This window comes from Equus asinus, chromosome 10 (assembly GCF_041296235.1).
Source record: "Equus asinus isolate D_3611 breed Donkey chromosome 10, EquAss-T2T_v2, whole genome shotgun sequence".
Taxonomy (NCBI): Eukaryota; Metazoa; Chordata; class Mammalia; order Perissodactyla; family Equidae; genus Equus; species Equus asinus.
In genome coordinates, this window is record NC_091799.1 from 53,187,089 (window position 1) to 53,203,431 (window position 16,343).

The window sequence follows — 16,343 nt, forward strand, 5'->3', positions numbered from 1 at the left end:
TCTGCACAGCGCAGTAAAGTGAGGTATGGCTGCCCTGCCTCGTCCATGTTACCCCCTGCTGCTCAGCCTTGTCTGGGCGTGAAGTAACTTCCTGGTAGCTATTTTCTGGACAAATGGGATGGCCTGTGGGATTTCTAAGATGGGCATGGGAAGAGGAGGGGCAGGAGACAGAGCTGAGATTTGCGTCAGGTCATCCCCCATTCGGAGCCTGGGCGGCTTCTCAGCACCAGTGGCTGTGGGTGTCTTTTCATAGACACTATGGTGAAACGGGTGTTCCCGCAGCCCCGACCTTGCGCTGGGTGCATTTCCCTGCCTGGGTCAGTGGTTCAGCCAACATTTACCGAGCACCTGTGCCTGGTGCTGCGGGATCCGGGATGACCAAGACAGCAGAGGTTCTTGACTCTGGGGCTTGCAGCCCTGCAAAGCAGAGCATCACCCCCATTTTACAGACAGGAAACTGAGGACAGCCTGACACTCGGCACAGGCCACACAGTGACGTCAGGGCTGGAGAAGGTCTGAGCATCCCAGTTTGCCCCAGGTCGGGCTGCCAGATTTAGCAAAACCCAAAAACCAAAACAAGGGCAACATCAAAACCAGGACATCCAGTTCGATTTGCATTTCAGATAAACAAAGAATAATCCTTTCGGGTAAGTATATCCCAAATAGTGCCTGGGCCCGGACACACTTACGCTAACAAATTATTCGTTGTTTATCAGAAATGCAAATTTATCCAAATAGTGCGTGGAATGGGATATACTTATGCTAGCAAGTTATTCATTGTTTATCTGAAATGCAATTTCAACCAAGCAGCCTGTATTTTATCTGGCAACCCTAACCTAGAGCAACCAACGATGCTGGTTAGCTGGGACTGAGGAGTTTCCCAGGGTGTGAGATTCTTAGCGCCGACACCAGGAAAATCCCAGACAGCCCAGGATGGTTGACCTCCCTAGGTGTACCTCGTGTCTTTCACATCTTTTGATTTGCTGTGAAGGGCCCCAGCCTTGGTGGGGTGAGTGAGGCTGAAAGCAGAGCCGTGGGGCAGGGAAGAGCTCTGGGTTCTTCCAGCTGACCTCTTTCATGCTGTTCCTGCAGACATGGATGCAGAGAGAGAAGCTCTGCAGAGCACCACCTACCCCGAGGTGCAGACCTTCTGCCAGAAGCACGGCCTGATGTTCGAGGTGAGCACCTGCCCGCTCTGAAGGTCGGGAACGAGGGTGTGCCCTGGGGCAGTCACCAAGGGCCCTTTGCTCACAGGGACTCCGCACTCAGCTCAATGCTTTGCTGTTGAGTCTTGAAATTCATAATGACTTTTGAACAAGAGCCCCGTTTTCTTTTTGCCCTGAGCCCTGCAAGTTCTGTAGCTGGCCCTGGTCATGGGCCGTGGAGATAAAAGTCCTCTGAAAGAGCAGGTGGAGGGATGACGGCTACGGGCATTTTGATTAGCACAGGCGGCATGGCACAGCACAGGAGTGGCCGCCTGGGGACCCTGCTCCTTGGGCTTGGCCCTTTCCTGCCTTTTGTTGCTCTTTGCCCTCTTCTGCACTGGGGCAGCTTCGGGGGGAATCTAAGAGGGCTGCGGGATATTTGGGGCATGCATGGAAGTGGGACATGCCTTTTTCTGGAGCTCCAGTGGTGTCGCCACGGGCTCCAAGCAGCCTCCAGGACTCTCACGCTGACCCGGGAGTGGGGGCGATGCTGCTGCTGCGCGTTTTGATGCAGAAACCGACAAACCGTCTTGGAGTCTCGGCTTCACTTGAGGCTATCTCCTTGCCATTGGGACAGCGACGCATTGCACCAAAGCTCCTTCATTGTAAGCCACGCTGTCATTTGTCTGCTACCAAAAAAGAGCAGTGCTGGGAGTTCCACTCTGCTCGCCGGTGGTCCTGAGACACTGCTCGGTGGCAGTGGCACTGGAGAGAAAAACATGCATGCTGAGTGGTCTTTGTACCCCATGCTGTAGTTCATCAGGAATTCATGTGTCTTTCCCTCTGGGCAAAACAACTTGGGGAAGCAGGGTCTGCTCTTGATGCAGGCTCGGTGAGCCGAGGAGTCAATAGAAAGATTTCTTGGACTCTCAAGGTCTGGCAGTAGAGCTCTTTTATTCAAGAATAGCATGGGGACAGGACCCATGGGCAGTAAGAGCTGCAGCATGGGGACGGGGCCCGTGGGCAGTAAGGGCTGCAGCACGGGGACGGGGCCCATGGGCAGGGAAGGGCTGCAGCATTGGGATGGGGCCTGTGGACAGTGAAGGGCTGCAATGGGTTGAGGGTAGAGCTAAATTTATAAGGCATAGGTATGTGAGTTATTCCTTTACAAGACAAAGGAAAGGTCACAAAAAAAATTGTTAAAGCGGTTCAGTGCAGGTGGGGTCTGGCTATTGGGTGGAAATGATGCAGGGTCGGTGGAAATGATGCAGGGTCGGTGGGCCGAGGAGTCAAAAGAAAGATTTCTTGGACTCTCAAGATCTGGCAGTAGTGCTCTTTTATTTAGAGAATAGTGTGGAATAGCATGGGGACAGGACCCACGGGCAGTCAGAGCTGCTGCTGCATGGGGACAGGACCCACGGGCAGGAGGAGGTACTCCTGGCATGGGGAGCTGCTGCTGCCAACATGGGTGGAGAGTAAGGCTAAATTTAAGGTGTAGGAATGTGAATTATCTCTTTACAAGACAAAGGAAAGAATATGTAAAAAAGTTAAAATGGTATCAGTGCAGGTGGGGTCTGGATGTTGGGTGGTCCTATAACTTTTAGATAAGAATCAAATTGGATTAAGTAAAGGCCAGAAGCCACCACCCTAAATACTATCTTCAGCTAAAGACAAAGGAGGATGTTGGGGGGAGGGATCACTTACATGAGGTTGCCAGACAGTAACCAACTTAAGTCCTTGCCTTCCCCATTAAGAGTTTCCAGAGATAAGGCCATCCCACCTTCCTCCTGGTGCAGAGAGGGAGGCATGGAGACTGCCTTCACAAATGTAAATGTTTCCCAACAAAGGGCAAGCAAACTCTGCTCCTCGGAGTTGCTTTTATTAAAGTAACCAGCCCCCTTCTCATCTGCAGTTTTAAAAGTAACCAGCCTAAAATAATCCTCATCAGTCCTATAACTTTGGATACAGGTCAGGTCAGGTCAGGTGAGGACGCCCTAGGCCTCCCGGAGGGTGCTGTAGATCGGCAGGCCAGGACGCCTCGGCCGTCTCTCCCGGGGCAGCCTTGCTCTGCATCAGTCTGAGTCCCCTCCTGCCCCCTCCTCATCCTTCTGTCCTCGGGGCCAGCTCCACCCTCTGACTTGCGGGGCTCTGCCAGCCCTCTCACCCTGGGGCAAGCTGGCGGAAACGGACCACTGCATGCGGTTGCCCCAGAGACTTTGCCTGTCCCGTTTTGGCTAAACTAAATGCCCTGCTTTGCAAAGAAAGCTCTGCGAACAATTGCGGACATGTCCTTGCTTAAAAAGGAACAGCTTCAAAATGCTTAAGTTCTTTAAAAATTTTAAATGTTTTTAAGTAAACGTCTGATTTCGGAATTTAGATCTACACAAAAGTTGCAGAGACGTCCAGAGTCCTCTGTGCCCCGCACCCAGCCTCCCTGAATGTGAACGCCTTCCGTTATCAGCGCGTCTGTCGCAGCTGAGAGGCCGACGGTCAGTCCACTGTCAGTGACAGACCTCCTGACGTTACTCGGACGTCACCAGTTCTTCTGTGCCCGTGCTCTCTCTGCTCGAGGACCTATCCTTGCAGGGACCCCACTGCCTGTGGTCGTCACATCTCCCCAGCCTCCCCTGGTCTGGGACGGCTCCTCGTCTTTCCTTGTTGCTCGTGACCTTGGGGTCTTGGGGAGGACTGGCTGGGTCCCGCGGGATGCTCCTGGTCTGGGTCTGGCAGATGCTCTTGTCACGGTTACAGTGGGGTTTGGGGTTCATTCAGGTTCTTTTAATCCAGAAATCCCCTCTGGGGAGAGGGTGTCAAACATTATTGAAAAAAATCTTTATGCCTTTGTCAAAGGGGATTGAAAAATTCATGCATCCTGCCACCTTCCTGACAAGCCCGTGCTTGTGTCCCCAGGTTGTTGATCTGAGGTGGGGTGTTCGCAGTGCCGAGGCCACTGAACACATGACCATGGAACTCTGCTTGGAGGAGCTGGACCGGTGTCAGAAAACATCCATAGGGCCAGCTTTTGTTGTGAGTCTCTCAGGAGGGAGGGGTTAGCTCTTACTTCTTGTTCCAGCACCAGGATATGGCCCTGCTCCCTAGCCAAACCCACCAGTGGAGGGAAGTGGGTGGCATTCTGCTATTGTACCCACTCTCCATAATCAGCCCATGGCAGACATTGCTAATCAATCACGGCACTCATTTTCTGCAGAGCTAGCTGGGATCCAGACATTAGCAGTCAAATGCATGCAGCAGGTGAGATGGAGAGGGTGTTGAAAGCCAAAGGGATGTTAGAATTTCCTCTGGACCTTCTCTCAGCTTTCCCACCCCATCCACTCTATGTTGGGGAACTTTGGGGTCCTGGAAAACCATAGGTAAGGTGGAACCCCAGGGTAACAGAAATTTCTTTCTCCCATGTGCCCCATGGTGTGGGGAGCAGACTCGACGGCCCTTCTGGAGCCTGCCTCAGGGGCAGACTTCCTCCAGCCCCAGGCAAGGCCAATGTTTCCATGTCACAGGGTCTTTTCTCTTTCCCTCCCAAATGTACTCCTTCTGTCACTAAAATAACTGCCAGCTCACAATGAACGGTTTGGGTTGTGATCAACAAATGACATTCCCAAGTCCCGATTTATTACCCCACCAGGTTCCAGATACATCCAATAACTGCCATTTTGGCTCATCAATCCTACAGCAGGGTTTAGCAGCCTACAGCCTGTGGAGCAAATCCGGCCCACTGCCTGTTTTTGTAAATAAAGCTTTATTGGCACTCAGCCACGTCCACTCATCTAGGCATCACCCAGGGCTGCTTTCCAGCTACAGCTCGGAGCTGAGCAGTTGCAACAGAAACCATCTGGCCTGCAAAGCTGAAAATATTGGCTCTCTGGCCCTTAACAGAAAAAAGTTGCCGATCCCTGTCTTAGAATGTAAAGAGGGAGAAAGTCAAGAAAGTATCTTTGCCCGCCACACTTTAATCACAAAGACGTTCTGAGTCGCTCCAAATAAAAAGAAAAACCCTCCAAACCGCTCCTGGAAATAAGGGAGAATGTAGAAGATAGTGGTGCCCATTATAAAGGCTGTTTTCTAGGGAAATAAAAAGAAATAGGCTGTTTGGCCTTAGAATTGCACTGCCCAATGCAGTAGCCACGAACCACGTGTGATGATTTAAATTTCAATTAATTAAAATCCAGTGGATGGGGCTGGCTCCGTGGCCGAGTGGTTAAGTTCGTATGCTCCGCTGCGGCGGCCCAGGGTTCGCATCCTGGGCGCGGACATGGCACTGCTCACCAGGCCACGTTGAGGAGGCGTCCCACATCCCACAACTAGAAGGACCTGCAACTAAGATATACAACTATGTACGGGGGGGTTGGGAAGGTAAAGCAGAAAAAGAAAAAACAAAGAACATTGGCAACAGTTGTTAGCTCAGGTGCCAATCTTTAAAAAAAAAAAATCCAGTGGAGTTAAAATTCCACTTCCTCAGTTGCACAGCCACATTGCAGTGGCTCAGTAGCCACGTGTGGCAAGTGGCCACCATACTGGACAGCCACGATGAGAACACTGACGACGGTGCCTTGCTTTAGTAACTTCTACACTTCCAATGCTGCCGCGGAGATTAGGCCTCCCTACGAGAAACCAAGACCTGGGCGGGGTGTGCGAGCAACTGTCTTCATTATGTTTACGTTTTCTGTGCACAGGCGGGGGTATTTGCATTCTTTAGCTCTATACTTTTCTTCATATGTTGGCACTACCTTTTTTTCCCCTTTTTTCTTCTTTTTAGATTTTTATTGAGACATAATTGACATGCCACACTGTATATGTTTCAGGTGCACAGCATAATGGCTTGACTTACATATATTGTGGAATAATTATTACAATGTTTAGTTACCATCCATCTTCTCGTATAAATACAAAAAGGAAAAAGAAAAGAAAGTGAGAACGTTTAGGGTCTACTCTCAGCAGCTATGAAATCCGCCACAAGGCAGTGCTCACGTGTCCCCACACTGTCCGTGACTCCCCAGGACTCACTCACCGTTTGCCTGGAAGTCTGTACCGTTTGAATCACCCTGTGTTAATTATTGTTGCTTCGAAATACATCCTCAGGTCTGGGAGGCTCGATGCCCTGCTTGCATCTCTCCTTCACGAATCTCTTTTCCAGTCTTCTCATTTAGTTTTCCAATTGAACCTGGTGATTGATCATTTTGTTGAGTTTCAAAGGAAAACTTTTTTAAAGAGAAAAGGGAGATGGGGAGAAAAAGAACTCCAGGAGGAATTTGATTTTGCAACCCAAGTCGCAGGCTGTGAAAAGCACAGCGTGGCTCCAGGTGGCACGGGGGACGGGGGACACTGTCCCAGCTGCCCAGGCCCCATGGCCCGGGGACCTTGCTTGCGCCTCCTCCTAGAAGGGCTCCTTGGGCGCCGGCGGACTTCTGCCCACAGCTGTTTGTTCCTGAACCAGGCGTGGCCCCCTGTCGCCTCAGAGCCACAGCGTCGTTGTCCTTGAGTGGCCCTGCTTGGGGGCTTCCCATGGAGCTGCGCCAGCAGCTCTTGGAGACACGTCTCTCCAGTAAATAAGTCCTTAGGCAGCATGGCAGGGACATCCCCACGGCACTTCCTTTGAGAGGCTCTGGGTCTCAAGGCCACCAGCAGCAGCTCCAGCGTCCCCAGAGAGTTGCTCTTGGTGCCTCCTTCTCGCCTCCTCTCTGGCTCCTCCTGGTCCCTCACGCTGGCCCGACATGCAGGGTTTTGTGCTCTCACTCTCCTTCCTGAGAGCTCTGGTCTGTGGCCAGCTGGCCTCGCCTTTTCGACCTCTCTGGTTCCTCAGAGGCTGTTCCTGCAGGGAAGGCCCCTGAGAGCCAGGTCCTTGTCAACATCCTGTCATCACAGATTCCATTTATCCAGGTTTCCCAGAGGCATGCCCCTGGGATATTCTGGAAAAACCCAATGAAGAGAGGAAGGGTGGTTGCTTCCATTTTATATGAGAAAACTCAAGACTTTGGGCCCTATATCCTAGGCGTAATTCTCTTGCATTCCACTTTTCACCTTCCTTGAGCGTGTTGGGATAGAAAGAGGGCCTCCTAGTGTCCTCGACATTAGGACCAAAATCTTAGGGCCTCCCCATGCCCAACAAAATCTTGCCCTTGTGGACAGCCTTTTCTCCCTCCACTGCCGCCACTTTGTTGGTGCTTCAGCTCCCCTGGCTTTCCTACACTGGCCTTTTGCCACACTTCCTGCCACAGGGCCTTTGCACATGCTGTCCCCTCTGCTTGCATATACCTGCACTTCCTGCCACAGGGCTTTTGCACATGATGTTTCCTCTGCTTGCCAGGTGCTCTGCCCAGTGCACTCCTTCTCATGTCTTATTCTGTAGCTCGATCCTCACTTCCTCAGGGGAATTTCCCTGACCTCACAGCTCACGTGTGACCCACTTTACCCTTTCTGTCTAGCTCTATGACGGCTTCACTTTGACATTGGTGCAAATTCTCAGATTGATGCCAATTCCCAGATTGATGCTGGCCTCTCCTGTTAAGACTCCAAGGTCCAGGAAGGCACAGACCAAGACTGTCCTGCTTATTCTCTCAGCAGGACTGTGCTCCCTCCTACATTTCTCAAGGAGAAGCCTTGCTTTGCCTCTTCCAGCTTCTGGTGGCTCCAGGCATTCCTTGGCTTGTGGCCGCATCCCTCCAGTTCTGTCTCTGTTGTCATATCGTCGTCGTCTTCTCTGCTGTTTGTGTCGAATCTCCCTCTGCCTGACTCTTAGTAAGGACTCTTGAGATTACGTTTAGGGCCCCCCGGATAACCCAGGATAATCTCCCCAGCACAAGACCTTTAACTTAATCCCATCTGCAAAGACCCTTGTATCAGACTTCTTCAGAGAAGTGGAACCCAAGTACATATGTGCGCTCGAGCAGAGAGAGGGAATCACCCTCCCTCCTTCTTTCGTTCTGTCGGGACCTTTGGTGGGTGTGGTGAGGCCAACCCGCGCTGGGGAGGGCCGTCCGCCTGGCTCAGCTCACCAATGCAAATGCTGACCTCTTCCGGACACACCTGCACAGACACACCCAGAAATCACGTTGGACAGCTCTCTGGGCGTCCCTTAGCCCAGCGAAGCTGACTCATAAAATTAACCACCACCACCCTTTCCCACAGAAGGTACATCCACGGGGCCCAGGCAATGGGACCAGGGATCTTTGGGGGTGTTATTCACCTGCCACAGAGGAGTTCCCAATAAAAGCTGCTGAGGTGCTCGGTGCTCGATCCCCCTGCCGCATGTCCCCAGGTCCCCACGTGCAGATGCCATAAGGCTCTGCCTGTGCTTCTTAATGTCACTATCGCCATGGCGCTACCACCAGGCTCATTTTTAGGGGCGCGGTGTGGCTCCCCGAGGGTCTCAGAGCCAAGTGCCGGTGCCGACACTGGAACCCACGCCCTCTGCCCTCTCTCTGCCAGGCCCTCGTGGGGAACCAGTACGGGCCCTGTCCGGTCCCCGCGCTCATCGAGGAGAAGGAGTGGGAGGCGCTGCAGGCTCAGCTGGCCGCCAGGCCCCGCGACCTGGAGCTGGTGGCCCGACGCTTCCGGAGGGACGAGAACGCCGTGCCCCCCGCCTACGTGCTGCAGGCGCCGGGCGCCGGGGAGACCAGTGAGGCCGAGGATGCCCTGGCCTCGGTGCTGCGCTCCGGAGCCCGGGACGCACGGAGGCTGGGCCTCCTCACGCAGGAGCAGTGGCACCGCTACTCCCGCTCAGGTGAGGCCGCCGCTCTGCCCCCGTTCAGATGCACATCAGGTTTGGTGCAGATGCCACGGTCTGCGTCTCGGTAAATGCCAAGCCGACCTGCCTCCCAGACTCAGTTCCAAAAATCCTTCCTTTACTGACCCAGGAGAGTCCGCCTCATTCCGGTTGCTTCTCCATCTTTTGGGGTCCTCCTCTCCTCCCCCGCTCCCTCCTCCCCTCTCCGGGGAGGCTCCTGGCTTTGAGGGAGGGGCTCTAGGGGGACCACCCTCCCGGTTTGCCTGGGAGCTTTAGGGCTGAGTTCAGACGGTCCCAGGAACACCGGAGCAGTGGGTCTCCCTGTGTTAGCCCAGGAACCAGCCCCTGCCGAGGCGTCCCAGCCATCCGGCCTCACTGCGCCTGCCTCAGAGGTGGAAACTGAGGCACAAGAAGGCGTCTCCTTTGCCCAGGGGCAGAGCAGAGATTGGACCCTGTGACTGCCGGGGTCCGTCAGCCGGCCCCCGCCTGCAGCCTCCGCCTCTGCCCCCTCCGCCCTCCACCCCGCCTGCCAGGAACAGGTTTCCACAAATGCGGCGGGTCCAGCCCTTTCCCCACGCGTGCTGCAGCAGGACACAGGGCCTCCTGCTTGGGGGTTAATAGCACGCCAGCTTGTGGATTGTTAGTCCGTCAATTTATATCACCAAAAATATCAAGTAGATGAATTCATATTGCCAAAGCTGTGAAATGTATGAATTTATGTTACTAAAAATATTAAATACATGAATTCATTATATCAACGTATTAAATATATAAATTTATGTAATCAACATATTAAATCTGTGGATTCATATTATCAACATATTATATAAGTGGATTTATATTATGATCATATGAAATACATTGATTTATTAAAGATATTGAATGTAGTGATTATGTAATAATATTTAATTTTATTGAAATATATTGATTATTATATATTGCCTGTTGTATATATTACGTATTAATATATATTATACAGCCATACCTCGTTCTATTGCGTGTTGCTTTATTGCACTTCACAGATATTTCTTTATTTATTTGTTTATTTAAGATTGGCCCTGCGCTAACATCTGTTGCCAATCTTTTTTTTCTTCTTCTCTCCAAGCCCCCCCAGTACTCAGTTGTATACCCTAGCTGCAGGTCCTTCTAGTTCTGCTATGTGGGACGCCACCTCAGCATGGCTTGAGGAGCGGAGCTAGGTCTGCGTCAGGATCCGAACTGGCAAAACCCTGGGCCGCCAAAACGGAGCGCGCGAACTTAACCACTCGGCCCCGGGGTCGGCCCCAAATATTGTGTTTTTAATGAGATCCTCCACCAGCAAAAAGATTACAACTCGCAGAAGGCTCAGATGATGGTTAGCATTTTTTAGCAATAAAGCATTTTTTAATTAAGGGCAGTACAATGTTTTTTAGACATTATGCTATTGCATGCTTAGTGGACTACAGGATAGCATCAACATAACTTTTATATGTGCTGGAAAACCAAAAGGTTCGTGTGACTCGCTTTATTGTGATATTTGCTTTATTGTGGTGGGTGGAACCCAACCCGCAATATCTCTGAGGTGTGCCTGTATATATATTAATTCTAGTAATGACATCAATTTTTAAAAGTAAACTTTTTCTTTGGGGATACTTTTTTTTTTTGAGGAAGATTAGCCCTGAGCTAACATTGCCAATCCTCCTCTTTTTGCTGAGGAAGACTGGCCCTGAGCTAACATCTGTGGCCATCTTCCTCCACTTTATATGTGGGACGCCTGCCACAGCATGGCTTGCCAAGTAGTACCGGGTCCACACCCGGGGTCTGAACTGGGAAACCCCGGGCCGCTGAAGTGGAACATGTGCACTTAACCGCTGCGCCACCAGGCTGGCCCTGGGGATACTTTTAGATTAACAGGAAAGTTATAATTTTCTAAAGGTACAAAGACAACTCAGAGTTCCCGAATGTTCTTCACCAGCTTCCCCAAATGCTAACATCTTATGTGACCACAGGACATTTGCCAAAACTAAGAAATTAACATTCGTACTTCACAGTGGTCCCTGGTGATGAACTAGACTCTGGACTTTATCCAGATTCCCTCAGTTTCCCCATCAGTGTCCTCTGTCTGGGAGCCGGTACAGGATCCCACAGTGCGTTTGGTCCTTATGTCTCCTTGGCTCCTCTGGTTCATGGCAGTTTCTCAGGCTTTCCTTGTTTCTCATGACTTTGACGGTGTTAGGCGTGCTGGCCAGGTCTGTTGTGGAATGCCCCCTGGGCGTGGCTGCTGTTTCCTGTGATCAGGCTGGGGTTGTAGGTTTCTGGGAGGAGGCCCGCAGGGTGAGCTTCCCTCCGCATCCCGTCATAGCAGGTGCCTGATGCCCACCTGACATCACACCTGCTGCCAACCTTGATCCTTTGCTTAAGACTAGGAAAGACGTGTTAATTTTGAATACACTCTTCACATGAACATTGTTAATGACTACTGTGTTTGGGCACTTAGCTACAGCGCTATTGCTTGCTCTGTGACACAAAGCCACACCTGCTAATTGCTTCCACAGAGATGTCTGCCCCTGGGGCCATCACCAGTGTCTGGGGGCTGTGCTGGGCCTGGGTTGCAGCGCAGCCTTGCCCTTTCCAGCTGTACTGACTTCTGGAGTGCTCGGAGCCTCAGTTTCTGCTTCTGCAGAAGGAACTAGTCAGAGGTTCCCATCACGGAGTCATTGTGGGGGTACGAAGGGTCCTGTCCCCCCATGACCTCGTTTGAGCTTCAAGCAGCAATAGCAACCCAGCCCGTTAAGAAGTCCCACTTGAAAAAACAAACAGAACTCCTTGAAACCAGCAGAAAGCACGAGTGGGCGCCAAGCTGGGGGCTGCTGCGTCGGCAGCGTCATCCGAGCGTGTTATTTCCCAGGCACCTTGCTCGCCTTCCATTCTTTAAAACTTTATATTTTGAAATGGAGATTCACAGCAAGTTGCAAAAAAATAGTAGGAAGAGGTTCCGTGTGTCCTTCACTCAGTTTCCCCCAGAGGTACAGCCTTTCAACACTGGAGAGCCATGTCACCGCCGAGACGTGGGAATGCAGAGGGAGCACCACTTCGCAGGACACGCGTGTGTGTGTGCGTGCCGCACACACGTGTGTATTTCATCCTATGCAGTTTTGTCACCCGTGTAGCATCCAGGAGCCACCACCGCCGTGCAGGGCGGCCACCCACCACAGGGATCCCTCTCGCTACCCCTTTAGCGCCACACTCCCCCTCCCTACAATCCCCAGCCCCCCGCAGACACGCGTCCACCTCCATCTTTGCAATTTTGTTATTTCAACAATGTTATAGAAGATGGAATCTCACAGTCTGCAGCCTGTGGAGATCAGCTCTTTCCCTCGGCACAGTGCGCTCTGCTTTTCACAAGCACTATTTCATGGAAGATCCGCACAGTAGCCCATCAAGGTTTGGCTAGTTCACCCACATTACAGGGGAGGAAATAGACTCAGAGAGGTGCAGTGATTTGCCTAAGATCACACAGCCTGCAGGTGGCAGAGCAGATGGTCTTGGATGGGTTCACGCAGAAATGTGTCCAAGAAGGGTCCTATTTGGGGACTGCTATTGGCCTTCAGCTCTGACCTCCATTCACAGGCCGGGGGCAGAGGGCTGGGGTCTCTCCAAGGAGGACTTGTGTGTGGCTCTTGTCTTTGATTCTGAGACTGAGTCCTGTCTCCCAGGGCCTGACTTGCTCAGCTGTAGAGAGCTGGGGGCCTCTGCCGAGCCCAGGGCAGCTTCAGAAATAACTCGCCATGTCTGACTGCCGTTTCAAAACAGCAGCCTCCAAGGAGAAGTCAGTTTAGGCCCTTGATTCTGGAAAATATGGGTCCTCAGGCCAGCTGCTGCCTGCTCTGGGACGGAGTGGGCAAACCATGGCCCCGGGGCCAAATCCAGCCCAGGGCTTGTTTTGTAAATAAAGCTTTACTGGAACACACGCAAGTGCATTAGTTTGCAGGTTGTGGCTGTGCCAGGTGACTCCTGGTGCATGTTAAGCTTGAGAACAAATGCCCTCACCCCCGAGTGTGTCTCCCGAGCATCCCCCTCGGGCCAGCTGATGACTCAATGATGACCCTGCTCCCTTCCCATCTCCTCCACCTTTGCAGTCATTGAGTGGGAGATAGAACGAGGCCTGCTGAGCTCGGCAGACGGGGACCAGGGCGCCACCGTCTTCCTGAGAGAGATCCCAGACCTCGACAAACACATCCTGGAGGAGTGTGCCCTCAAGATGGTGGACCGGCTTGCAGATGGCTGCCTGGACACAGATGCCCAGAACCTCCTCAGCAGCCTCAAGGGGCGCATCGCTGACACGCAGCCCGGAGTCCTCAAGGCCCACCACCTGCCCTGGAGCCGTGACCTGGTGAACCCCAAGAACAAGGCTCATGCCCGGTACCTGAAGGAGCTGGGCGAGCAGTTTGTGGCCCGGGCTAACCACCAGGTCCTGGAACGCCTCCGGGAGCTGGAGGCGGGCAGGCAGGAGCTGGCATGGCTCCACCAGGAGGTCCGCCACCACCTGGGGCTGAGCGCCGAGGCCACCCGCGCCTTCTGCGGGCGCCAGGAGCTCCTGACCCAGCTGGGAGAGCAACTGCGGGAGAGCGACAGCCACCTACACACGGCCCTGGTGCTTTTTGGGGCCCCGGGCATTGGAAAGACGGCTCTGATGTGCCAGCTGGCCCAGCAAATGCCAGGGCTGCTTGGCCGCAAGACAGTGACCGTCCTGCGGCTGCTGGGGACCTCGCAGATGAGCTCCGACGCCCATGGCCTGCTCCAGAGCGTCTGCTTCCAGGTGTGCCTGGCCTACGGGCTGCCCTTGCCCCCTGCCCAGGTCCTGGAGGCCCATGCCAGGCTGGTCCAGTTTTTCCACATCCTCCTCCACACCATCTCCAGCCGAAACTTCGAGTCCCTCGTGATCCTGCTGGATTCCGTGGATGATGTGCACTCCGTCCACCGTGCTCGGAGGGTCCCCTGGCTGCCTCCTAACTGCCCCCCGAGGGTCCACCTCATCCTCTCGGCCTGCATGGGGCAGCAGGGGGCTCTAGAGACCGTGCAGCAGACGCTCACAGACCCAGGGGCCTACTGGGAGGTCAGACCCCTCTCGGGAAATCAGGGGCAAGAGATGCTCCAGCTGCTGCTGGCGGCCTCGAGGAGGACCCTGAGCGCGGGACAGATGGAGCTGCTGTGGGCCAGCCTCCCAGAGTGCGGGCACCCAGGGCGGCTGAGGCTGGCCTTCGAGGAGGCCCGGAGCTGGGCCTCCTTCACCGTGCCCGCCCCTCTGGCCCCCACGGCCGGGGAAGCCATGCAGCAGCTGTGCTCCCGCCTGGAGCAGACGCATGGGCAGCTCCTGGTGGCCCATGTCCTGGGCTACATCGTGTCTTCCAGGTAAGTCTCTATTCTTCTCACTCTTTTTTAAGTTGAGAGAGAATGCATCGTTTGTCTCTTAGGGCTGCCATAACGAATCACGACCTAGGGAGTTCGAAACAACGGAAGTTTACTCTTGCAGTTCTGGAGGCCAGGAGTCTGAGATGGAGAGGTCGGCAGGGCCGCGCTCCCTCGAAGGCACTAGGGGAGAACCTGTTCAAGGCCCTTCTCTTAGCTCCTGGTGTTGCCAACAAGCTTTGGCATTCTCTGGCTCATAGACACCTCCCTCCCATCTGCCCCCATCGGTGGCTTCTCCCTCTGCGTCTCTCTGTGTGACTTTCCTTTGGTTTCGAGGACACCACCGCTTGCACCGGGGCCCACGCTGATCCAGTAGGACCTCCTCTTGCCTGGATTCCTTCCCCAAAGTCTGTCTCAAATACGGCCACAGTCACGGGTTCCAGGTGGGTGTGAATTTGGAGGGACATTATTCAACCCAGGATGGTTCACGTAGCATAAAGTTCACTGTTTTAAAGTGGACAGTTCCGTGGCGTTTAGGACATTCACAATGTTGTGCAACCACTATCCATCTCTAGAACATTCTATCATCTGAACAGGAGACCCCGTCCCCACGAGCAGTAGCTCCCTGTCCCCCCTCCGCCAGCCCCTGGCACCAGCTAATCTACTTTCTGTCTCTATGGATTTGTCTGTGGTATTTCTTCTATAAAATTTTCACTTGGAAATAATTTCAAGTTTATAGACTAGTGGAAGAATTCCATAGTGCAAAAAGTAAGGCCAAGAATTCCCAGACATGGAGGGTTCTCAGCCTCGGCCCTACCCATGTTTGGGGCCAGATCATTCTTTGCTGTGGGGGCCGCCCTGTGCCCAGCAGGAGGCTGAGCGCATCCCCGGCCTCCACCCACACATGCTGGGAGGACCCCCAGCTGTGACAACCAAAGTGTCTCAGGACATTGCCGAGTGTCCCCTGCAGGCAGAATGGCCCTAGCTGAGAACTGCTGCCATACGCCCTTCCTCCAGAGTCACCAATTTGCCACATAGCTTTGTCTGTCCCTCTCTCCCCCTCCCTTATCTATCTTTTCCCTCTTCCCTCTCTCCCTTCCTTCTATTTTTCTATCTCTGAATTTATCTATCCATTCCTCTTTCTTTCTATCTCTCTCTGTCTCTATATCTATCTATATACACACACACACACCATTTTCACTGAACCATTTGAGAATTCATTACAGGCATCATTCCTCTTTATCTTTAAACACCTCACAGATTTCCTAAGAGCAGTCAGAACCCCACGCCTCCACAGGATGATCACAAAACTCAGGAAATAGAACACAGATGCAATAGTAGTATTTAATACATAGTTTATAGTCAAAATTTGCCAATTATCTCAAAAATGTCCTTCGTAGCTATGTCTGTCCCCTTCCACCCCATCCACGACTGCATGTTGCATTTAGTTGTCAAGTCTCTTTGGTTTCCCTTATTCTGGAACATTCCACCAGCTGTCTATGTCTTCGGAAAGAGCACAGGCCGGTTACTTTGTAGGACAGCCCCCCGGCCCCAGGGGGTGCATGCCTCTTGGGTCTTGTTTTGAACAAAGACTCTGATTCTGCAGGTCTGGGCTGGGGCCTGGGAACCTGTGTTTCTCCCAAGCTCCCCAGCGATTCAGATGCTGCTGGTCCAGGGACCACACCTTGGGGAGTGGGGGCGACTGTGTGTCCCTCCATCTGGGCTGGGCTGGTGTTTCCTCATGATTGCATGCAGGTTAAAAGTGATGCTCGGCCCTTCTTGGGCATGGATTTTTTTCCCCGCTGTAAATTTGCAATGTTCCTCTGTGTAATTACCGTGCAATGTGTGGAGAGAGCTCAGAAAAGTCTTTGTAAAGCTAACTTCTCTGAAGACTTGACCGCAAGTATGCATCTACACAGAATTCCAGGCTTGTAGCATGGGAATCAGCAAAAAGCAATTAGGAAAATCCAATTCCTGTGTGTTTATAGAGTTTAGAGGCATGAATGCTTGAACACAATTGCTTAACCCAGAGAAAGCCTTGGGGCTGCAAACTCTGACAAACCCACTCGTGG

The 16,343-nt window shown here is 52.8% G+C and overlaps 1 protein-coding gene across 1 annotated transcript in view; it reads left to right on the forward strand.

The window, feature by feature from the left end:
• The first annotated feature begins 1,098 nt into the window (after positions 1–1,098).
• The window catches only part of NWD1 (NACHT and WD repeat domain containing 1), a 69,635-nt gene continuing 54,390 nt past the window's right edge, over positions 1,099–16,343 (forward strand). The window contains 5 exon segments of the mRNA XM_014865907.3: positions 1,099–1,141; positions 1,144–1,178; positions 4,056–4,172; positions 8,586–8,880; positions 13,002–14,274. Of these exon segments, the coding sequence (XP_014721393.1) occupies positions 1,099–1,141; positions 1,144–1,178; positions 4,056–4,172; positions 8,586–8,880; positions 13,002–14,274 (1,763 nt within the window).